General features: G+C 37.8%; 2 protein-coding genes across 3 annotated transcripts in view; one reads left to right on the top strand and one right to left on the bottom strand.

Annotated features, from left to right (window-relative positions):
- Window positions 1–25,555, bottom strand: part of LOC136828933 (uncharacterized) — a 116,760-nt gene that overhangs the window by 70,284 nt on the left and 20,921 nt on the right. The window lies entirely within an intron of this gene.
- Window positions 14,224–25,555, top strand: part of LOC136828934 (beta-1,4-glucuronyltransferase 1-like) — a 75,833-nt gene continuing 64,501 nt past the window's right edge. Inside the window, exons 1-2 of one of the 2 annotated variants that reach the window (XM_067087302.1) lie at window positions 14,224–14,322; window positions 17,467–17,789. In XM_067087302.1, the coding sequence (XP_066943403.1) occupies window positions 17,739–17,789 (51 nt within the window). In that variant the 5' untranslated portion in view covers window positions 14,224–14,322; window positions 17,467–17,738. Of the gene's footprint in view, window positions 14,323–17,384; window positions 17,790–25,555 lie in introns of both variants that reach the window. The other variant, XM_067087303.1, reaches the window with a different exon arrangement.

Here is a 25,555-nt window from a genome sequence, read left to right as displayed (position 1 = left end):
CTCGACCTTTGCCTAAACACGCCGTGGATATTCGTCGGAGTGCCCGAATTCGTCTTTTATCACCTGAACAGGCAGCAACTTTTGCAAAGATTCCCTGGATGTTGGACGTTCTTAGTGAACACGCCTTGTAAAAATAAAATAAAAATAAAATTCATGAAGACATATTGTATAAGATGGAAGGAAAATGGCTCTGCAATAGAGGTACCTGTGAAACCATTAATTAGGAGAACTGCCTTTGGTCAAATAATTCCAGGAAAGGCAAATGAGAAGCTTTAGTAAGTGATACGAAGACACGATCAAGACATCGAAACAAAATACTTAATTATTTTTTCAAAACCACGGGAACAAAATATTTTGAAAGGTGTGCTTTCTCCAAAGCAAGATGTTGATACTGTAATGTGAACCTGAAGAGTATTCATAAAATAACAGGATGATACTTTGCCCTAAAACTACTGAAATTAATACAGTTCGGGAATTGCCAATCAGAAATGCTCTGAAGATCGAAGCTCAGGAACCGAATGACCATAAAATCAGACAGAAAGTTACAAATTGATTCACATTTGGGAGATGAGCGCTGTGTAGTTAGACAGGATTACAGATTCTTATCCCAAACTTTGTCGGATTAATAATGCTGACAAGATAATTGTAGTTGACCAAACATCACTAGTGTAGTATATAGAAGTGTGCCACGTAACAGTAGAGAACTGATTTGTTTGTTTACAAAAGTGAGAGTTAAGTGAAGTTTAAGGAACTTGATACGTAGTAAAGTTAAAGTCATAATTTGAAAAATTACAGCCATCACCTTTCTCTGGGACAGAACAAACTAATGCCTCTTTCCAAGGGGATAGTTCCTCGTTGGACAGGTCGGTATAGTTCTCGGCTAGCAGACTGCTGGGCCCGCGTTCGAATCTCCGGCCGGTCAATGAAGAATTAGAAGAATTTATTTCTGGTGACAGAAATTCATTTCTCGATATAATGTGGTACGGATTCCACAACAAGCTGTAGGTCCCGTTGCTAGGTAACCAACTGGTTCTTAGCCACGTAAAATAAGTCTAATCCTTCGGGCCAGCCCTCTCTAGGAGAGCTGTTAATCAGCTCCTCAGTGGTCTGGTTAAACTAAGGTATACTTTTTCAAAGGGGATGAAATGTTCACGAGTGAAAAACTTGGTGAAGAGACGGCAAAACACCAAAGCTATCTAAGTGCCCCCAAGGACGATACATTTTAACTCAACCAAACTAGCGTCTTCACAGCAAACACAGTTCCTTCATACAGTCGTCTCTCTGTGCTTTCAAGCATCTGACAGTTTGCTCGCATGCTTCCTTGTGCATGCAAGAAATAACTGACACTTTTTCTTCATACCTGCCGATTTCTACATTATCGCTCAATTTTTTCTGCCCCCCCGGTGCGTTGCCGGGAGGTGATAATCGCTAATCACCCCCGAGTAATTAAATGTCATTTGCTCAGATGGTCCCTTAGAGCCAAAACGGAAGGAGGCCCTCTCTGAATGCAACTGAGAAGGATCAATACGGGATGATCTTAAGGAATTGATGCAATGACAAGACCAGATATAAGAGGATCGTTTTAAGCTAACGAGAATAAATTAAGTGAATATGACATTTTAAAGTTTTTTATAAAGAAAAAGAAATGAACGATAAGGAAAATGTCACAAAAATGAGCAGAAAAGCTACAAAAAAAATTGCAGATTGGGACGGATAAAAGTGAGTAATAAAACAAAGAGAATGATAAAGAGTGGAATAAAAATAGACACAAATGAATAAAGAAAATAAGTTTGAAGTACAAGTGAAAAAACAGGAAACATTAGTACCAACAAAACGAAAAAAAAATGTGACGAAAACTGTAAAGTGACGGTAGACCAAATTGACTATTTGAAAAATTAATACTTTGGACGCTGTTCTTTAACCTATGAGGAGACAGAGAAACAAAATGAAAATTCAAAGCTCTCCTTAAAATAAGGAAAAAAAACACGAATGTTTATCAATTTAGAAAAAAGAAAAAACACAATATATAATTTTTCAAGTTGTCCGAGGTCGGCGTTACAGCTACCTGGTGGCAGGAACTCGTCCTTAACAGATATTATGGCGAAATGCACGTAATGGTCGAAATGATCAGGATCGATAGGAAATTGCAGCCTTCAGGAAGCAACAGAGAAAGGGGAAGAAGAAGAAGAAGAAGAAGAAGAAGAAGTAGGAGGGAGACGACTTGTCTGACTTCGCTTCCACATCTGTCCTGATCACTGTCGTTGTTGGATCTTCTCCTATAACTTGTGTGATTTGTATAATTATATATATATGTGTGTACTGTATATATATACATATATACATAAAGACAAAATCCACGAAGGAAAGAGAAACACTGGAGTGCTGCGAGGCCTTTCGACTGTCGTCCGTTACTTCGACTGTGCTAAGTAAAGGACGACAGTCGAAAGGCCTCGCAGCACTCAATTGTTTCTCTTTCCTTCGTGGATTTTGTCTTTATTTATATGTTCATCACGTTCCATATTTTCGTGATTCAGTTATACTTACACACACACACATATACATACACACATGGACGTATGTGTGTATAATATACATACATATGTATATATGTGTGCGCGCAGGCGCGTGTACGTGGAAAAATGCAACTATTTTTTTTGGTATGAACTCTTGAAAATTACGATAAGAAGTAAATTTAATTTTTTGATGAAAGTAAAATAAACCAGGTAAATCTCATTAGAATGAATATTGTTTATTGTCAGAAAGCATAATTAGAACTTTCCTTTCCTCATTCGATTTCCTCATCTTGATATTTTTTACAAGAAGTCACAATCCCGATCGACAAGAGTGACCTACCATTACGTACTCATAAAACCCAGAAGCTCAAAGCGCAAAAGTGCGCAAGCAGAAATACGGGACGCACACCCACAAGCAGAGCAAAGCAAACTAAAAGCACCTAGTAGTACCTACGACCAGGCAACAGCAGAAGAGAAAAAACGCAAAGGAAACGAAAACACAGACTCGAAATGACAAACAAAATCCGTTGGGTCTTCCGTCATTGTCAATGAACTCTTTGATCACGTATCGCGGCCTTTCCGGTTAATATTCACTAGACTTCGTTTTCTTTCTACGAGAATTCATACACTTTTTTCTCCCTTTTCATTTATATAAGAGGTCAGTATCCCGTTCCGTCGTAGCGCCATTTCATACCGTCGATAAATCAATCACCTTAGATGCGGGTTCATAAATAATTTGTGACGAGTTACGTGTTTCGCTCGTATGAAAATTTACATTTTCCCTCTGATTTATGCTCTTTTTATGACTGTTTCTTCGTGAATGGTTACCGATACTTATTCATAATAGGGTCACAGGCTTTCCTTTTCCATCACCGTCCACGCGATTATTCACTGTAATCCAAGCGGCGCTGAGTACTGGGTTCTGTGTCGTGAATAACAGATTTTGTTCCGTCATGACATGGGAGATTTTTCACAACAATCAATACTCATATTCTATGTGACTCTCGCAATTCACAGATATTCCAGGAGTTTTTTCATCTTTACTATAAACTTGATATTTCTCTGTTCTTTAGGGTTAAGCGTTAGTTCATGGACATGTATTAATCGCTTATTTTTCGCTGCATATTATTGCCGCTTCTGTCGTCACCTGCTCTTTCTGTCAGTGGTCAGGTGAGCTGAGGTACTGGAAGGACTTTGGGAAGCCGTGGACCCTTTCTTTTCCTTCAGCTTCAAACTGTTCAGATGTCTCGCTGCTTTCTTCAACTCTTCTCCTAACAATGGGTCTACTCACTTTCTTCACGATTAAGCTAAACTTTTCCTTATTTTCGTTTAAACTACAAATCTTGGCTATACAGGGTGGAAACCAACAGATTATTTTTCACAATTACTAAACTTTTATAGGGACAAGCCAAAAATCCTCTTGCTTTGCTAAGGAGGCTTCCAGAAAATAGAATATCCGGATGTTGAAAGGGAGAAAAAATGAAAGAAGAGGATTACAGTAAAATGCTCCGTGTCAGCTTAGCAAAATATGGATGTTGGCGATCAAGGCAAACAGATGCCCTACCAGGAAGTTGTTCGGATAGATATCTAAATTATAATTACTACTGAGAAAACGAAAACCACCGCTTTGAACGACGCTGTCAAGAAAATAAAGATCCAGGGAGACCGTGGACATCTTGGCAGAAAAACGAAAATACCAGGTATCTAAAACAGCTGGCTTTAACATAACCATCTCAGATGATACTGGTATCCTAGGGAAAATAAAGCATGGAGGTGAAGCTTGCCCCAGAACATCAAATATCTAGAGCCACTGGGCACGGTGAAAGGGACGCACTGTGAATAACTGAAGGGAAACACGGCGTGAAATTGGCTAATCAAAAAAATTCTCTATTTTGCTGAGTCTCACCCTCTTGTTCAAATGACTGCGCCCTGTACTTATCCAGCTCAGAGTCCTGTTAGCAATTCATTTCCCATCAAGTAACGAAGCGATGAAGAGCCTCGTCGAGAAGCTGCACCAGGAATGGAGGGATGAATTTAATGGGTCAAATTTGAAAGTACGCGGGGGTAGCCATAAGGAGGTCATATGGGTCAGCTCGAAGGAGCTTGCGAGGGGAAATGTGTTCAGTCTTTCACCAGGTATTCTTCTGAGACTGAGCGGCGGACTGCCCCTCATACTTATAAACTTTGAAGCTTATTTTCTTGCTCCTGCCAGAGAGTCATAGTAGTAATGGCGTCTGTCTTGCGGGCTAAGATGGCGACTGAATCACATGGGTCACAATCTCCGTTTTCTGTGACCTCTGGCATCCCCATGTTCACCGGTTTCTATGGGAGACTCATTCCTTCTCTGGCGAGTTTCTGCAGGCTTCTAACTGAAAAGAGGTATTTCAAAGCAGTCACCAGTTCTTAGGAAAGGTAAAAGATGTACCAAAAACGGGAGCATGGAGAGAAATTTATATAGAGGCTGAGTTTCTCGCGCCCTTCCTCAGTTAGTTATCAGTAGGACAAATATTCTTTTAATTTATAAACCAGTCGGGGAGTTGGGTTTGGAGTTGGGTTTATATTATATATATTATATATATATATATATATATATATATATATATATATATATATATATATATATATATATATATATATATATGTGTGTGTGTGTGTGTGTGTGTGTGTGTGTGTGTGTGTGTGTGTGTATGTGTGTGTGTATGTAAGTCCCTGCATTTTAATTGATACTAGCGAAACATTAAGAAAATTATTTAATTTCCTTTTTCATTTTTTTTGACTGAGCGACCAAATATTCATACCTGCCCTAAAAATCTCCCTTCTTTTGGGTGAAAATGAAGATAGTAATCAAAATAATTATGAAGATGTATAAATAATAGTCTTTGTCATTAATGAGTAAAAACGGTACTGTAAGCATACCAGAAAAATTTGAGGTAGCACAAGAACAAGCAAGCAATATGCATAACACCAAATCAATCTAAAATAAGAACAAGATACATAACGGATACGGAATAGAAGGAGAAGGAGAACCACAACAACAAAACAAGAAGAAGGAGAAGGCAACACTAAGAGAATCGTTTAAAAGGAGAGGGGGAAGAGGACAAAAACCCCACCAAGGTAAAACGAGAAGAAGAAAAGGAAGAAGAAAGACAAGAACAGCAGACACTCCACAAGAAAGAGGGAATAAGAAGAAGAAGAAGAAGCCTTCGTGAGCAACACGCCCTAAAATTTCACCCATGAAAACGAGATTGACGACCTTACGGTTATACGCATTCATGCCTCGGGGCCTCGAAGTTCCTCCGGTACGGCGGCGGTAACGCAAATACGTAGAGGAATGTAATTACTTGCCCACTCACCGTCTAGTGTATCATAATTTGCTTAATAACACACTTATTAGGTCATTTTATACCCGGGTTGATAAGTAATTAAGAAGCGGAAAGTAAACCCAGGATTATTTATAACGGCCGTTCCGTGTTGCTCGGAATAAGTCTCGGGGTTTGAATGGAAAAATGTTTTCTAAATAGTGGACAAATATTTACCTCCACCGTGATGTAATCTGGACTGAATATCCGTTCATATGTCTAACTGTCCGCAGTGTTTGTCCAGCTAATATTTTAAGTTACTGATGGTTGTAATTAGATGGAATTTTGCAGAGGGAATGGTCTTTGCGACAAGGGACATTACACTAGATTTTGTGGTATTCCTGTTCCGTAAATAGATTCTGGGTTTTCTTAACTCTATTTCTCGTTAACGAAAGCAAACTCTCTCCGGGCGATTTCCAGTTCTTTTATTGGGTTGTCTGCACGAGGGGAAGAAACTTGGCTTTAATTTTCAAAACAGTAAATCAAATATTCATAAAAGCCAGGAGGGGAAGAAAAAAAAGTTAAGAGAGACAAAAAAGGAACAAAAAAAACAAAAAAAAAGGCAGCAGACGAACGAAAAGCTGTAACTAGAGATAAACAGTCAAGTCAGCAGCGAGGAGGAGGAGGAGGCTCAAATCAAATAGCCGGCTATTTATTTTACCGAATAATTATGAAAGAAAAACCTCCTTCCTGAAACTGCAAATCCCAACAAAAGACTTTAAAACATACGCCAGTGTTAACAACGGAGTTCTGAATTGATTCTGAATTGAGAACCCAGTTAGCGACTTTTTTTTTTTTTTGTACAGAGACTGATGAATTGATTATGACGTTAAAATTTCTTGGGTCACCGATACCACTTTCAATTGTTAATATTTCAATCAAAGAGAGAGAGAGAGAGAGAGAGAGAGAGAGAGAGAGAGAGAGAGAGAGAGAGAGAGAGAGAGAGCACGGTAGCATTACGATTAATTTTTGTCAAGTTCGTGAGTTTGTTTAGGAAATGACTGACCTTCCATAAATTACTTTCGATTAGTTTTGTCTGTCTGTCAATTGGTTAAAGTGAAAACTAATGAATGGATCTGGACGAAACCTTGTTAAAAGTTATCATGTCTCCCGGGTCAGATAATTAGATTTTAGTGTGGATCACAGCCCGGGCCTGGATCCGTGGTTTATTGTTGTTATTAATAATGATACTACAGTGTCTAATAAAGCGGCCGACCTGATTTCTGATTCAAAAATCTTAATAATAAGGCTAATGTCTGAAGTTTTATAACTTCAAGTAGAAGAAACTCTAGCTTTCATTCCGTCAACCCAAAGCATCCCAGTTCAGTTCAGACTAATCCATTTTAATGAAAAAATCCACAAATGCCAATTTTACATCTATGTAACGTTATGTCATCTCCATAAAATATTCCCTTTCTCATTGGACGGGTCGTTATCGTACTCGGCTAGCACTCTGCTGGGCCCGCGTTCGATTCTCCAGCCGGCCAATGAAGAATTAGAGGAATTTGTTTCTGGTGATAGAAATTCACTTCTCGCTCTAATGTGGTTCGGATTCTACAATAAGCTGTAGGTCCCGTTGCTAGGTAACCAATTGGTTCTTAGCCATACGTTAAGTCTGATCCTTCGCGCCAGCTCTAGGAGAGCTGTTAATCAGCTCAGTGGCCTGGTTAAACTAAGGTATACTTTTCTTCATAAAACATTCAAAAAATACGTCCAGCTTATCACCGACTAAAAAAATAAAAAGAAAAATCGCATCGGACCACAACACCAGAGCAGAAAGTCGCCGTGAAATGTCAAAATAATTTCAGCGATTTCTCCTTCCTTTTTGCAGAGAGGAGCCGTGAAGGAACTTCTAATACCTCTGTGCACGGATCACACGGGGGGAAAAAACGGCAGTACTGAAGACGTCGACAAGAAAAACGCGAGATAATGGGGAGGAGAAGAAAAAGAAAAGGTGTTGGCGTGACTTTTGTCTTCTGTGAGCTGATCTCATATTGTAAATCAATTCCAGATGCCCGCACGCTCGTGCACGCAGGCGCGCGCACACACACACACGCACATGTACGTTGAAAACAAAGTCTGAATATGTAGACCTTTCAGCTCATGGGGATAAATGAATTAGGAGTAAGTTATCGTTCATTCTTGCCTACATATTATATATCAATATTTTCTATACGGGGTCGCAGATCACCAACGCTATTTTGGAATGCTCTTTTAGGCTTGTCTCAAAGAAGTACGAGTCTCAAACAAATGCGCTTGCACGCAAGGTATGATGGTTCCTTGTAGTGGGTGGTAGGCTGACCACTCAGTCTAGTGGGGGCAAACTTGCTCTTACGGTAGCTTCGTGAAGGACTTGAAAACAGAAAGTGTGTGATTTTTATCCCCAAGACATGCATTCACTTTTCCTTATTCCACGAGCCAGAACAGGACAAACTACTGTGAAAGTCTGTTTCAACAGTCCAAGTATATATATATAAAATTATTTTATATATGCTTGAAAAAAAGACCACGCAATCTGTATATGCAGATGTACCACAAGAAAAAATTTTTCAAAATCCGGATAGCACTTCTGGAGCCATCCAATCTAAGGGAAAACAATCTTATATTTGACAAACACATTATATATATATATATATATATATATATATATATATATATATATATATATATATATATATATATATATACATAAATAGTGTGTTTGTCAAATATACGTTTGTAATCACTGTGGCCTTCTCAACCCTTGGTACAGCCCACCAATATCAACAAACTGCCAAGTAAGAAATTCAGTTCTCTGGTCAACAGAAGCATAACATGGTTTGACGGAACGAGCTTAAATCTCTTTAAATCTCTCTGCCTCCTTTGGGTATCCAAATCTGGTCAGGCGAGAAGAGTTTCACGAAAATTGGACCAAGACGACACGTGTGAAATTTGCGTTTGCGTGGAGAGAGAAAACTCTACAGTCAAGAAGACACTGGACACTCGAGAAACAGAATTTCTCCTCCTGCAGAGAAATGGGCCTTCGTGCCGTAAACAAATTGGAGGAAAAAAAAAATGTTTCATGCAAAGTACCGACGCTTAATTGAAGATCTCGGTAAGATTACATATAAACACACGAGAGAGAGAGAGAGAGAGAGAGAGAGAGAGAGAGAGAGAGAGAGAGAGAGAGAGAGAGAGAGAGAGAGAGAGAGAGTTACATATAAACACAGAGAGAGAGAGAGTTACATATAAAAGCAGAGAGAGAGAGAGAGAGAGAGAGAGAGAGAGAGAGAGAGAGAGAGAGAGAGAGAGTTACATATAAAAGCACGAGAGAGAGAGAGAGAGAGAGAGAGAGAGAGAGAGAGAGTTACATATAAAAGCAAGAGAGAAAAAAAATGGGGTACATATAAAAGCACAGAGCAGAGAGAGAGAAAGAGAGAGAGAGAGGTACTAAAATAAAAAAAATAAAAAAATGGGGTCACGCACAGAGCAGATTCAGAGAAAAGGGCGTACCATTTTTAAGCATCCAAAAACGCAAACTGCCCGGTTGGGGGCGGGTGGGGGGAAGGATCCCACAATGATAGGTCAACGCCCGGGACGGGAGATCCAGACCTGTATAATGGAGCGTCTCGAGTAATGAGATGTCACGTAAAACGATGGATTCGAACGGGGTGGGGAAATACCTGGAATGTCGCAGAGTTCCCTTTCGTCCATTCTTGGCTCGTTTCTCCAAGTCATGTTTTCTCTGTAAAGAAATCTGCAATGTCGGGGCATTTTCTTTCCTTTGGTCTCGCTTTTTTTTTTAATAATAGTTTATCTTATTGGAAACTGAACACATGTATTTGTAACAAGCACAACCCACACGGTTGTCATCTTAACATTTCAGCTTCCACGAACAGGATACCCATATGTGAAACAATATAAAAATATGGATGACAGAAGCGAAATAATGTAAGAAAAACAGAATTTTAAAAAATGCAAATCAAATAACTCACACTCGTTTGGATTCAAACATTTCAAAGACTCATTCTTCACCTCTACCGGATTTCACCCGCAAGAATCCAAACATTTTTCTGGTAAAAAAGATATCTATTCCATGTTTGTTACTCTCCGATATCATTCACAGTATAGCTTTTGGAATGCATAGCTTGGTTTCATTCCTTAGCTTTTGTTCTCAGACGTAATGCGTGCAGTACATGCAATACTTTTTATATCTTTCTTACTAATCCTTTTCTCGTGTATTCCTGTTTGTGATGAAAGGATGTTTTAAATTACTTTTAGGTATATGTATAAAATCCTTACAATAACGCGGCTGCCATGAAGAATGATCTCGAAATTGTTTGGGAGTAAAATTACACCTCCCTCAAAACCGTTATTAAAAAGAATGAAGAGAGATTTACCCAAAATAATGCTATATACCAAGTTTGAAAAAAAAGTACACTAGCCTCAGAGTATCAGTAGGGCTACTGGCTTGGTTTTTTGTTCCAATTTGTCTTATGAAAAACTGTTTATTATATATATATATATATATATATATATATATATATATATATATATATATATATATATATATATATATATATATATACACAGATAGAGAGAGAGAAATTTACAGGTACATATTTCTCAACTATAAGTAAGAAAAAGTTAGGAAAACCTTACCACTTTATCCGCACCATCATGAGTCATCATTTCCACGGACCCCAACCGCTAAGGATTCCCAAACCCGGCTGCTGAATTAGAAAAGAACGTCAAAGCATAATATATGATCGAAAAACGACCTTCAGCTTCACGGCTGGACGTCATAGTGTCTGTCCAATATTAATGACTGTCTTGCGACGCGGTTCAACATCCTCCGGAGAAGAGATTGTGTAGCCTCTTAACTGATTGAAAATTACATATCTATTTTACATACTTATTTCACGTTGTTTCTCTTTTCCCTTGCCTTCTATTCTTGTCCTATCGATATTATTGTAATTACCTCCTCAGACAACGATGCTGGATGGAACTTATGAGGTCAGTCCTGCTTCGCAGTCTGTCTATCCACAAAAGATCTAAAAAATCTAGAAATGGACTTCAGTGGAAATGTGTCCACGCGTTGGTTCATTGGTCACAGAAGAGTTGATCTGATTTCATAATGGTTTCGAATTTAGATGAACATCCAGTTTATTTATTCGGTCATTTTCCCGAGGTGGCAGATCTGAGGTATTCCCTCTCCCAGTACTTTCTACTTAACGTTGGTTACAGAATGGCGGAGAGTCAGTCTCCTGGTCTGCAATGGTCGCTATTTATGCGTATCACAGGTCTTATCTGATTTCCATCCTATTACTCACGACTAATCTCAGACGCAGAATGATTTGTCCAGCTAATTGTAAGCAATAATCGAATCAAAAACACGTAATTTTCATAAGTCACAATGCATATTTCTTTACGCGTCTTATAGCCTCTTAGGCCAACGTTTTACAAGACAGTCAATTGTGACGGTACCCTAACTTGCTTAGCAGTGTATTTAGGCGTGAATTGCGTCATCTCTGTCCATTTACTACAGAACGATATATTTTCCCCATTCGCCCCAACTGTGACAGAAAGCAATCAAGATACATCCTCAATAAAATTCAAGGCCCTTTTGTCATTGATAAGGTCATTTCGTGGATGGACCTTCCATCTTTTATCACCGAATAATGGATATCTAAAAGTCCGACCGCCTCCACGCGAGTCCGCGACTCACACAGCCCACACCCACTGACCTCTCTCTCTCTCTCTCTCTCTCTCTCTCTCTCTCTCTCACACACACACACACACACACATACACGCACAAACAGGCCAGCAACGGGAATACCATGAAAATTTCTGATCACGAAAAGGAAATAACGACGAAACCTTCAAAATATTTGTCGTGTAAATTAGGTTTGCTTTTCTTCCCCAAGGTAGGAGCTTGAAAATAAAAGGATATTCGGCATTGTTTTACCGTGGAAGGCTCCGCCATGCTTTTTACTCCTCTTTCATTTTGCAGAATCCAAAGGACGAAAGAAAATGCCATTAACCGAAGGAAGGAATAACAAAGAAAGCAGTGAGAGAAATTATTAGAAATAATATCTAGGAAAATCAAATTTCACGTTTTATCCGATGGAAATATTTTGTCAAACGAAACTAAACCTACGTGACATTATAAACATAGAAGTCACTTCACAATCCCCTTACAATCTTATACAAGAAGAATCGAGAGAGTGTATTATTTAAAGACACTGAATCGTCTCTCTGGAAAAACTAAAATAGAATATCATGAGCGGTAACTTTAACACTTATTTAAAGAGAAAGATTACAACAAAAAGAACTGAATTTGGCCAAAATTCTAGGGACAACTCGTAACCGGAAAAGCCTACTCATGAGTTATTCTTGAATTCTCAGGTGGCTAGTCTTTCGTCATTCCAGTATCTTCGAAAAAAGAACTCTTCCAAAATCTCTAGAACAGTGTATCTGCGAGTGGCCAAACTTATCGAACTGTGGAACCATAACCTTCTGGACAGTCTCCTGATCACGGAAGTCATTTGTTCCTTAAATGACTTATTCTCTATTTTTGCAATTATAAAGTGTCATCCCCAATATTATTATTATTATTATTATTATTATTATTATTATTATTATTATTATTATTATTATTATTATTATTATTATTATTATTATTTTTATTTTTATTATTATTATTTTTATTATTTATTACGTTTCTTGTTGTTATTGGTATTTTACTACGTTTCTTGTTATTATTGGTATTTTTACTTTTTATCATTACTGTGATTAATATCATTGTTGAGTTTTTGCAATTTTCAATATTCGTATCTAGCCTTCTGGACCTGACTTCTGTAACCACCTACGGTCCTCAGCTGGAAATTAATCGTCTGCAATCTGTATTTTTTATTGCTATTCTTAATTTTTTTTGGCTATTATTCTCCACATAATTACTGCCATTACCGTTTATTATGAATTCTATTTTTTCCTGCTTCTTCAGCAACTGTGTGGATATTGCCGATAATTATTTTTTATCAATGTTACCTTGTGTATCTAGATTATGTGTATTGTATTTGTACATTCCATGTATATGGCCTTGAGCCGAAATAAAGATTATAATTATTATTATAATTATTATTATTATCTCAGGTTTTGTTAAACAAAACCTGTATTAAAGAAGGTCTTTTTCCTAATTTTATTATTATTATTATTATTATTATTATTATTATTATTATTATTATTATTAGTCTGAGATGGTTCAAAACATCATGCTCCCGACCTGGCACAGCAATAGTGACTTGGAGGGTTCTGATGTGAACTCTGCGGGGTCACAGCGAGGCCCGAGAGCCCACAGAACGGCTGAATATATGAAGCAGGATTAGAGAACTTCCCTTCACGTAAGAGGTCCTGACATTCGAGAATAAAGGAAGAGAGAAAGCAAAGTAGGAAAAGGTTGTTCATGAATGAAAGAGATAAAGAGATATAGGAATATATTTGGATGCCTTGCAATAACACGTCCATGCGAACAAAAATAATAATAATAATAATAATAATAATAATAATAATAATAATAATAATAATAATAATAATAATAATAATAATAAAGGCAAAAAAATTAGCTTTCTTACAAGGTCATCGTATAACCACTACAGTCCCAGACACGTGTCATTGTAAAAAGTAAGCTCAAATATAAGTATTCACATAAAACATTAGGTATCCACATCTTAACAATATATATTCTTCGTTGACTAAATTAAATACACACCAAATTACCAGTGCAAATGGGTTACAATGAAGTCCAAGAAGCATACTGGTGAAATCAGCGAAAAGTAGAGCAAACGGCATTCCTAAAACCCACACAACTGTAACTCAAGATCTGTACAAGTTCATATAACTAGAACATATTACCTTCTCCCAAGACCGTTAATTACCTACTTATCTGAGTCGTGATATATCAGTATATTAATATAGTTTTAAAGGCATCTCTACTACTAGTATATCATGGTGAACTTGGACGTTCAAATTCTATCTGTTGAAAACATGACTAAGAATTGCAAGTTTATTTGTGTCGTGGCAGACGGCCGCCTGTCAAAACTGAGGAAATTACCGTTATCATAATCTCAGGATGTCACCGTTTTGTCTTCGAGTGTCATATCTCAGGACTGACCCAGGCCTGTATTACCCTGTAATATTATTTCGAAACGCATTGACCAACACGAAGAGAGAGAGAGGGTAAGTAATACGTCAACTTCAACAGAAAACGGAATGACGTTTCTTGACAGAACCACCCTGTAGAAAACAGTAACCTTAAAGAAAACGGGAACACGACGCCCGCGTTTAACTGCAGCGTGATATAATTAGAACTCAGTATGGGCCAGGCCCTGGCACTCGAAACAGTGACAGCGTCTGCGCGGCGTCGAGGAAACGGTCATGAAGGGGGACGCCTTGAGAAACACGTGAATAATGTCCGTGTTCGGGAGAGATTTTGGAACCAGACGTACCGGATAAATGATTCGATGACGTACGAAAAGACGTGATGAGCGTAAAAGGCAGTAACTGTGGAACGTAAACAAACGACTGCTCGGCGAGTGTTATGTATAAAATGCATAGGGGAAAGTGCAGTGCCGATTATGTAATTTCATCGCTTTGAGAAACTGGTACACACACACGCATTTGTCATGCAGTAGGGCCTGAGTGATTGTGTTCGTGATACGGAAGGAAAAAGTGGATCGTGCTTAGATGATATGATCCCACCACCACAATGGTAGTGACAATGAATACCAAATGAGGATTAAAGAGTTCTTTATATTCTCTGAGGCGAAAGAGTGCTGCTCTCTCTCCCCCAGACCGCTGATGTCACAACACTTCACTTTTCCTGATTCTCTCTCTGGCGGTTATTACACTGCATCAGGTTACTCATCGTAATCCCAATCTGAACATTAACGCTGTGAGTCCATTTACGCTCTGTAGCCGTTATTTCCTGTAACACTGGGTTATCCTTTATAATAGGGCGCTCTCTCTCTCTCTCTCTCTCTCTCTCTCTCTCTCTCTCTCTCTCTCTCTCTCTCTATATATATATATATATATATATATATATATATATATATATATATATATATATATATATATATATATATATATATATATATTATTTATATTATTAATATATATATATATATATATATATGTAAATGTTTTAATGGGAAACTAAAAAATAGAGTACATGCTAAAATAATTTTGTAACACTACATCAAACAACCCAGCCTTAACCATTAAATTTCATGGCACCGGAAACAAGTCAGACGGCAACCGCAGGCAATTTTATCAGGGTCTCTGACATTTAAATGCCGGATGGGCCTTATGCCAGTCAAAGGAACATTCAGCGCCATACGCAGGAACACGTTTTTTCACATTTTTGAAACCTTGCTACCGAAGCTTTTCATCAAGTGACTCATTCTGGTGGCAAGAATTGGAGATTTGCGAATTTGCAATCTGTGACGTTTCGTTGACGAACGTGCGTAACTTGCGTTTTTCACTAAAAAATGAAATCTACGTTTGTCTACTCCAGAAAACTGTGGTGGCTGCTTGGAGCAAAGTCTGGCGACAAGATAAGACGAGTCAGCCAAAACATCACGTTCGAAAAGACGCGAGAAAACATCCGATGAGTTGGAAAAGCAGTCGGCTGTTCTAGATGAGACATCGGAATTTCCTTTCGTGCCCTCACTTCACCGACATTCATAATCGTCCTTCTTTATTTTATTAAATTTATATTTTATATCTCTACAAGATAGCTAGCTATTCGTGAGGGCAATTCAGGTATATGAGCAGAAATAGTAAAACGTTAAATTTAAACTCAGACTGGACTAAAGAATGAACATAAATTCTATTCTCTTAAGAAGGCAGTTTCTCCGACATCGGATGAGAGAGTTATACTTAAAAAGGCTTCCACTCTCTCTCTCTCTCTCTCTCTCTCTCTCTATATATATATATATATATATATATATATATATATATATATATATATGCAGATATATATCACATATACATATACGATGGATGGTAGAAAGTTCAGCATGTCAAGCTACAAATGTATTTTCTTCATCGACGTTTGAGGAATTCATTGCCATATCGTCATGGCTAAAACAAAGAAAACTGTAAAAATCCGAACATCAGAAGGAAGACTAAAGACAAAATATACGGTAAAACATGCTTGACATGAAGTCATTATACATAAAGAAGGATAAAACTTAAAGTAAAGGCAAAATATGACGGGCAATGAAACATGAAAGAAAACGGGAAGATTAAAATTACCACACAAAAAAAGCACTGTAACTATCAGGAAGGAATTGAATTATATTCCAAGAGAAAAAAACGTAAAACGCAAAGGGAACTTTAGTAAATTAAAACACGACATTCGCAGGTCAGCAGAAAACTTACACTCATAAAGTAACATGTGCAAAATTACATAATAATTGCATGCACGAAAAAATGGAAAAATAAGGGGTAAGAGACATGAACTCGCAGGTTACCGAAGAACTATAAACAAGAAAGAATGAAAAAATAAGGAGACGTGAACTTACACAGACGGAAGCTTATATGTAAGACTGGACTGACAAGAGAGAAGAGAAAAGCAACTAAATTTAGTCCCAGAGAAGTGTAGAAAGGGGAATTAGTTGTTACGCAGTGTTATGGTACTGCGCCTGAACTGTGAAGCCTCTGTGTCAGTGAGCTCCGTGTCTAATTTTGGCTTTCATTTTTGTTGCTATGCAGTTATGCAATTTCGCACGTATTATTGTCATTGGTATATATATATTCTTTCTCCTGTCCTTGTGACTGCCATGTTTTGTGTTATTCAAGTCCCTTTGTGCTTCAATTTTCCTTTGTGGGAATATAATTCAAATTCTTGCGACTAACGACAATGCTAAATGATTTGACAATCTTATTCTTTCCGTCTACTACTGCTCGTCATTGTTGCTTTTATATATAAGATTTTATCCTTATTTATGTGCACTCATCACATTTAAAGCATTTTTTACTATACTGTTTCAGTCTTAATTCTGATGTACGGAGTTTTATTTTACCTGTTTCAAGATGGGGACTGAATTCTTGGAACGCAGATGGAGCAGATAAACTTATGACTCGTCAACGCATAATGAAGTTTCTACAAACTAACTTATTCTTGCTATAAACACATACACACGCACACACATAAATATATACATACATGCATAACATATATATTACATTTATATATATGTATGTACAGTATATATCCCCATGGTTACAATTTTTGTTAACATTCACATAATTCATCGGTGATTAAGGTCTATAATCTATCTAATATGGTAGAGGTAGGTGTAAATTAACTGGTGAGGAACAAAACATAACTTCATTATATACAACAAAATAACGACCAGTTAAGCTACCCTGATAATGATATTAGCAGCACAAGGGAATGTAATTTAGTGTCATTACTAGTGTTTCCTGAAAAATGAGAATAAAACGAATGTTAAATTGATAATTAAAGAGGAACTAACATTAGTCATGACTACAGCCATCTTCAGTCGATGTTACGGAAACGTTATCACTGATGATTCAAGTCATTTCAGGTGCAAAATATCCCTTAAGTGAATTTCCTGAATCGTTAAAGTATCCCTTAAGTGAATTTCCGGATCGTCATTCTTGCTCAGGAACGGTCCATTTTTCCCTGAGCACTTTGTGATGTTGTCGGAATGCTGTTCAAAGTATAACCTCACTCGACGTAACAATTATAACAATAAAATGAAGTCCAGGAAAAATGAAAGAAAAAATGTGAAGCGTCAGAGTGATGAGAATGTGGCAGGACGCGGAATAAGTGCTGTAAAAGGAGATTAAGAGACGAATGAAGGAAATGACGCAAGGAATGATCATCCATCCGGGTATTCTGATAAAGGTAAGATATCTTGTACTTCATATTTGGTAGTTTTTTATTTTCTTATTCTTCACAGTATCTTGCGTGTTGACTGATTCACAGTGTACAAACAATTTCTGTAGAACACTTACATGTATTCAAAATCCTTCCGCTTATGAAAATTATAAACAAAACCAATTTTCTCCTTTTGAAACTTTATATCAATGATCACGGGGAAAGTGCGTACGTATTAATGCTTGTTTTTTGTGAACATCAGCCGCGTATTTTACTGTCGCAGTTTTCTATACATGGATGAAATACGTTCAGGTCTAGTTGCCATACGTGCGCATAAGGCAAGATTACACACCTGAAGAAAACATTTGAGGACTCTAATTGGTTTGAGCTATATACTGTTTAGCGTCAGCTTAACAAAATAAAACGACAATCTCCCATCTTCCGTGATGACTTAGTCACTTGCAACCAGAAGAGACCCTGAAGACCAAGTTGAAATGTGGATGAACTAGTGGTTGCCACATTGACTTTAGAACACCTGCAACGGTTCCAAAGGTCTGAAGAACGAGGAAACCGAGTTGTATCTTAACGAACGAGACAGACGATGAATTTAGCGAGCATAATGACTTTCGACTTATCCACGAGGGCAGTACAGAAGCCAAATCAAACCTTCGCCATAAGCGTATAATCAAATTTGTTAATATTCCTATGTAGGCCTAAATATCTGCAGGAATTTCGAAGGTTTCATTACCTAGGTATAAGATAAAAATTCTCTACTTGACAACATGTCATGAATCCAAACGCCGCACTTCTGGTAATGCTTGGTACTACAAATCATGGGGAGTGGAACGCAAGTGCACAAACGTAGCCACAACCGACCATTCCTATGTAGGCCTAAATATCTGCAGGAATTTCGAAAATCTCATTACCTAGGAAGAGGAAAACAAAAATCTCTACTTGAGAACAATATGTCATGGATCCAAACGCCGCACTTCTGATAATGCTTGCTACTACAAATCATGGAGAGTGGAACGCAAATACCCAAACGTAGCCACAACAGACCCAGGAGAACATTACAGAACCAGAATGAGGCGACGGGCCCAGTCTATCGTCTGCTTATATGTCAGCCAATCAACGAAGACCAGACCAGACACTTTGGCTTGTTTTTCCTCGGTAAAACTTGGGTCTCGATTTGCATTTCGTTATTAAATCTCCGCATCACGAACTTTACTGTCACCTCACGTGTTAGCATTGCGTTAAATAAGTACGTTTCATGCGCGGAGACAATTACACGGCTGGAATTAAAGTTAGGTTAATCTTGTTTAATCCCTCGGGAGGAGAGAAAAATAGCTGGTCGAGACAAAGATCTCTGTGGGGGGGGGTTAGAGGAGGAGGAGGGGGATGATAGTAGATGGAGAATGATTCTTTATAGGGTCATACTTTTTGGGCATTTTTTGGTCTTTTTTCAGGTTTTATGTTCCTGAATCAGCAAAAATTATTTTGTACACGTACAGGGAAGTGAATATACAGTATATGTTCATCTTGTACACACAAACACACACACAAATGCTCCAAATCACAGTTACATTTGATGTGTATATACGTAATGACTCAAATAATTTTATATATATATATATCAAATATATTTTATATATATATATATACAGTATATATATATATATATATATATATATATATATATATATATATATATATATATATATATATATATATATATATATATATATATATATATATATATATATATATATATATATATATATATAAATGCAAGAAATCGCATTCCTTGGCTATTCTTGACAGTATCTTAAAAATAGCAACCAGGACACGTCAGACCAAGACATTATGTTCCATAATAATGTCTACATATTAATGACATCAATAATATTACTAACAAACGAACAGAATTTGCATTTAGAAACGATACTTTCTTACATGTATAATATACATATATATACATATATGCACGCGTGTGTACATGTGTACAGAGACTGTACAAGTATAGTTTTCTACGTTCATGTTCATATGAGAATCATTATAAGAATTTTGGAGTTTCGTGGGAAATGATTGTTGTACTTTTTTATTTTCTTTTCAAGTAAAAATACTGCATAACATCTCGACAACATACTCCTGTAATTACTTCTGGCTTTGACTGCTACAGTGTTATTCATTTTCACTGTATTTTTTTTTTTTTTTTTGTGTTTTGTCCTTACATTTTCACTGTATTTTTTTTTTGGGGGGTGGGGGTCTTTTGTACATACAGAGGCCAACAGGACAACCAACCGAATGACCTCTCCTCGACCAGACGTGGAAAAAATGAAAAGAAAGAAAAAGCCAGATCAATAGACCTTCCTCTTGAAATATGAAGCAACGGTCTCTCAGGAGTCACGGAATCTCGGTCACATATGTCCTCCCCCGCGACAGGGAAAAACTTTTTCTTGTCGGCATTTATGGGCGTATTTTCACGGGGGGCTCTCTCCCGAGACAGGGCAGAAGGTGCCTTTAATCAGTATTCGACGTGAAATCGTGATTTATAATAGTGGGCAGTAAGGGTTGTGTTTGGGTCGTAGTGCATCTCTTGTAGATGCCAGTGCGTGCTTGCTCTTGCCTACTTGAGGGCTTAGGAAACGATGCTCTCAAATACCTTCCAACCGTGAGTTTGATTTACGACAATGTATATAAATAAATAAATAAATAATATAATAATATAAATATATATATATATATATATATATATATATATATATATATATATATATGTGTGTGTGTGTGTGTATATATATATATATATATATATATATATATATATATATATATATATATGATTATTTTTAGTACATACAGCATGACCTCTTTTTAGTTTTCTGTAAAAGAAAATTATCGTGCCGGCTTTGTCTGTCCGTCCGAACTTCTTTCTGTCCGCCCTCAGATCTTAAAAACTACCGAGGCTAGAGGGCTGCAAATTGGTATGTTGATCATCCACCCTCTAATCATCAAACAAACCAAATTGCAGCCCTCTAGCCTCAGTAGTTTTTATTTATTTAAGGTTAAAGTTGGCCATAATCGTGCATCTGGCAACGATATATGAAAGGCCACCACCAGGCCGTATTTAAAGATTCATGGGCCGCGGCTCATACAGCGTTATACCGAGACCACCAAACGATAGATCTATTTCCGGTGGCCTTGATTATATGCTCTACAGAAAACTCGAATGCGCCGAAGAAACTTCGGCGGATTTTTTACTTGTTTATACTCACAATCATTAAGCTACAAACGGAGTTTAATATCAAATTCACTAAACCTCTGAATAACATACACCAATAAGCGGTTCGTCACCAGGGAGACTCGAACTCCTGGATGGAAGTTACCATCACTGAAAAGTCGTGGCTCCCCAACCATTAGGGAGTTCGAGTCTCCCTAGTGACGAATTTCTTATTCATAAATTCCCCTTTTGTGTATTTTATTCCGAGGTTTAGTGGTGGAATCTTCCAGAGTTTCATGCTCGGTAAAAAATCATTTTCATTCTTCCTAATGGCACGCTCATTTTTTTCTTTATTAAAATACTTAAATTCATCCTTTCTGTACGAAACCATTCTTAGAGTATTTTTAACTTCCAAACATCAAACTGTTTTCTTCGCTCTCTTCATATTTTCTCCTTGTCTCTGAAATGCCTCCCAATCTTTTCAAGTCAGTAGTTCTGACATAACTGTGACGCAAAAGATTCTGCGTAGCGGGAGATGAAGTGTGACGTGTATCAAGTAAGACATTTGGTTCTCTGTGGCAGCTTTTCGCGATTGTATTCAAAAGCAAAAATATTGGAAGATGACAGTGAACTGGTTTGCGGTTTTCTTTGCAGGTCTGATAAAGATCCCACGTCATGAATGCCTTACGAATTTGAGAATTTAATGGAAGAGATCTCTTTTGCTTTGAAGGGTATTCATCATGGTCTCCTCAACTTGCGTCCAATAAAAGGTATTGGTTTCCAGAGAATTCATCTCGTGCAACCTATTTAATAGGGATTCTTATCCTTTCTCCATACAAGGTTCCCCTGAATTCTCAGACCACTCCTCCCCGTTCCCCTTGTCAACACAGCCTGACACTAAATACTAGGAGTGAAAACTATTATACATTCCGATCTTGTACTACAACTGATATAAGTAGGTGATTTATAGATAGTAATGATTCTGTTATGCATATAATCATTAATATTTTAAATAATCTCTCTCTCTCTCTCTCTCTCTCTCTCTCTCTCTCTCTCTCTCTCTCTCTCTCTCTCTCTCTCTCTCTCTTAGTCTTTCAAGTTCATCTTATAAACCACGGAAGCTAAGAACCTTTACTACAAGAATCTGTTTCCACATTTTTCCCCCCTCGCTGACTTCAGGGTCGTAAAACTTCCAACGATTCTTCAGTCACCTGAAGTTACAATTAGCTGATTTCCGCGCCAAAAGCGCTACGAATTCCCAATGGGAGTCTACATAACACTGTTGCAACGAGTTGCGTTGCAGCTGGAGAACGCAGTAGAAAGCTCAGTAGATCTTCGTAAAGTAATATCCTTCTCTTGCCTTTACTTGAGGTAAGGTCTGGTGTCCTAGATTCATCGCCTTACTAATCTAACTCCACATAACTGGTGTACCCTAGCTTAACCCGGCCTCAGACAGAGGCAGTGAACAATGATTCTGTAATTGTTTAAAAGCAAGGAAGAGCAAGGGTCAATGGACAGGGGCGACGTAAATCGTTTTGAAGCCTAATCCCGTTGAAACCTTGGAGAGGAAGAGCAAATTTTATTTGAATCTGGATTCTCGCGAAGTTAACACCACTGGAAGTCAGTCCTCTCCAGTCGTTCTAATGACGTTATGAGAAATAAATCCCACCTGCTAGTGTGAACTCGAGTCCAGAACTTCTTCATTGTTGTAAAAGTTTGTAAAAGTAAAAAAAAGACAATTATAACAGCTTGAATAAAAATACTAGGCCATGGACGTCACCACGGCTTAATTATAGCTAAAAATATCCCTCTGAAAAGTTTTCTTCTGCCAAAGCCCACATTCGCTCCTGGAACTTTTCCAAAAATTTTGGGCATTCCTTTCCGAACCATGACGCGCCGCATTACCCAAAGGCTTCACTGAAACAAACGTCATGTTTTAAATGAAATCTCCTGATATCTACTGAGCACTCAGACGTACCGAACAACTCAGCTTGATTCTGAGAGTCGATGATATTCAGACCAATAAACTATATGGGGATGCTTCTTTTTGTTTTTGAATGATATTACAAACGGCTCAAATAAGGAAACTAAAACGCCTTCAAACGAGAGTCTCAACAGAATTGTGGATTTCTCTGCAACCATGTTTCATGTTGTCCTTCCCATTATTAAAGGACAATCTAACAAAGAAAGAGAATAAAGAAAAAAAAAAGTTAAGCCTTCCGGCCCTCGGATCTGCACGCCAAGAGGGGGATTGGGGGTGGCATCGCATGCATGCAATTGCAAAAGTCGTAAGCACCAATTAGAATACACGACGCAGCCAAAGATCAGGAATGTAGGTTGAAAATAGTTCTTCTTACGGCGAGTCTCTGCTAGCCATAAGGCGCGGAGCAGGTTCACCGATAAGAGAGAGCAACTTGCTACATTTGAAAAAATGTGACGAGAATATATGAAAAAAAAGAAATGCGCGGTCAAGTAAAAAAAATTCGCTCTCTACACAAAAAAGGGGCCCAATTACACAATTACTTCATCAACCGCTGTAAGCTAATGCCTTCCCGGTATCTTAGTCCAAGTTGCATACTACATTTTACGTTTTCTGTAGATTGAAAGGGTTCGTACGAGCGCCTTGCTTTCAGTCCACTGTTTTCTGTTTGTTGCAACGTCGATCAGATTTGCGTGTGGCCCGAACGACTTTTCAGCCATTCCGTGCAATCACATCAAGGCACATCAATCGCACGTCGAAGAAACCGAAACAAATGACGTGTCGCGTGCGCGTGGAGACATGCTCACTGATGCTGAAGTTCTTTCGCCCGTAAATGTTAGTGTACTTCATTTCTAAGCTGTGGAAGACCTCAGTCCTTACTGGTTCTTCTACCGTCCACAGCAGTTTTCTATCTTTCTGCGTCAGTGGATAATGGTAGTCTAGATTCAGTCGGTTTTAGAATGCTTGGAAGTTCTATTTAAAACTCTAATAGATGAAACAAACGTGGTATTACATAAAGTCATGAAAAGTGGCCAGTAGCAACGAAGCTTTCCGTAAGGTTACGTCAGAATATGAAGCCAAAAAACACAATTGCTGATAAGCAAAAAAAATTTCAGTTCATCTTAAAATCTATCATATTCCTCCGCGGCCCATTTCCATGTCAAACTCACCCCCAACAACACAACGCAAAAAGTTCACTGACATCCACCAATAACTTCTTCGGATATTTTAGGGTCAGTCGACCCACAAACAAATATACGGTTTAACCAGACCACTGAGCTGACTGTCAGCTCTCACCGGGCTGGCCAATGCTCGCTGCACGTTTTATATGTGATGCTGAAAACTTCAAAAGGAGGCGACGATGTAGGTTTATAAAGAAGGGTATATTATAGGGTAAATAAGTTTTACTTGAGAACTAGGGTACTCGCCCGTCAAAAAGCCGGACATGATTAGCCAAGCCATATTTTAATTACGCCGTACTTATATCAAGTAAAGTATGTTGCTACGTATATTATTCTATAAGAACTCATTATAGGGAAACGTGAAGTCCATCACTTAAACTGTCTATTACACACAGACAACACAAATATTTAGATACACATGGAGTCTTATGCGGGAGAGTATCCAAGGATGTTATACTTATTATTTTATTGCAAGAGCCATTCAGTGAGTATTACAAACACCCGAGAAAAACTCATTAGAAACAAACTCGAATAGGGATTAAGCTAAGCAAACGAAGACTTGATATCTTATTACGAAAAATTACTAGAAAATACTGAAGGTGTTTGGGACATCTCGACCATAAGATTTCAAACACGGATTATTCATTTTACCTTCAAAAACTAAAACTGGAATATTTTATGTTCACTGGACGTTTTCATAAGTTTGGTGTCTATGCTCTACTAATTTTTCATTCATCGATATGATGAATATAATTGTGAGGCGCGGAATCTGCTTTTCACCAGCGTAAATTAGCTCTCGTAATAAAAAATTTACTTTTAGAACCGATAATCATACCTGTCCCTGATGCCATTTTACAGCATTTAATCAGTCCGTCAATATACATAGCAAAGAAAAAACCTCTGAAATTATTATGAATTAATGAAATACTTTATAAAACTCTCTCTCTCTCTCTCTCTCTCTCTCTCACACACACACACACACACACACACACACACACACACACACACACACACAGAAACATTTGCAACTTTTCTCTTATTAATTCAGGGTATTACGCATTTCAATGTTGAATGTCAAGGACGGTCTTTCAACTCCTATATTTCCACAAATTACAATTCTGGACGAGAGAGAGAGAGAGAGAGAGAGAGAGAGAGAGAGAGAGAGAGAGAGAGAGAGAGAGAGAAGCTGCCTAAATTGCAGTGGAAATGAAAAGGAAATGAGAAAAAAATAAAAGAAATTTTCGCGCCGTTCTACTTATTCATCGATTAAACCCAACAGCTGGCGTCGATGACCTTCGGTGTCGCAACACGAGCTGAAGATGTAAATCAATCAATCCGGCTGCATTATGAATCGCACTTCCACGAAGATTTTGTCGTCGTCAGCAGCATTTTCTTTTGGGGAGAGAAGAAA

This window comes from Macrobrachium rosenbergii, chromosome 43, assembly GCF_040412425.1.
Source record: "Macrobrachium rosenbergii isolate ZJJX-2024 chromosome 43, ASM4041242v1, whole genome shotgun sequence".
NCBI lineage: Eukaryota > Metazoa > Arthropoda > Malacostraca > Decapoda > Palaemonidae > Macrobrachium > Macrobrachium rosenbergii.
Note: the sequence above shows the minus strand (reverse complement) of the source record. Positions and strands in the feature narration are given on the sequence as shown.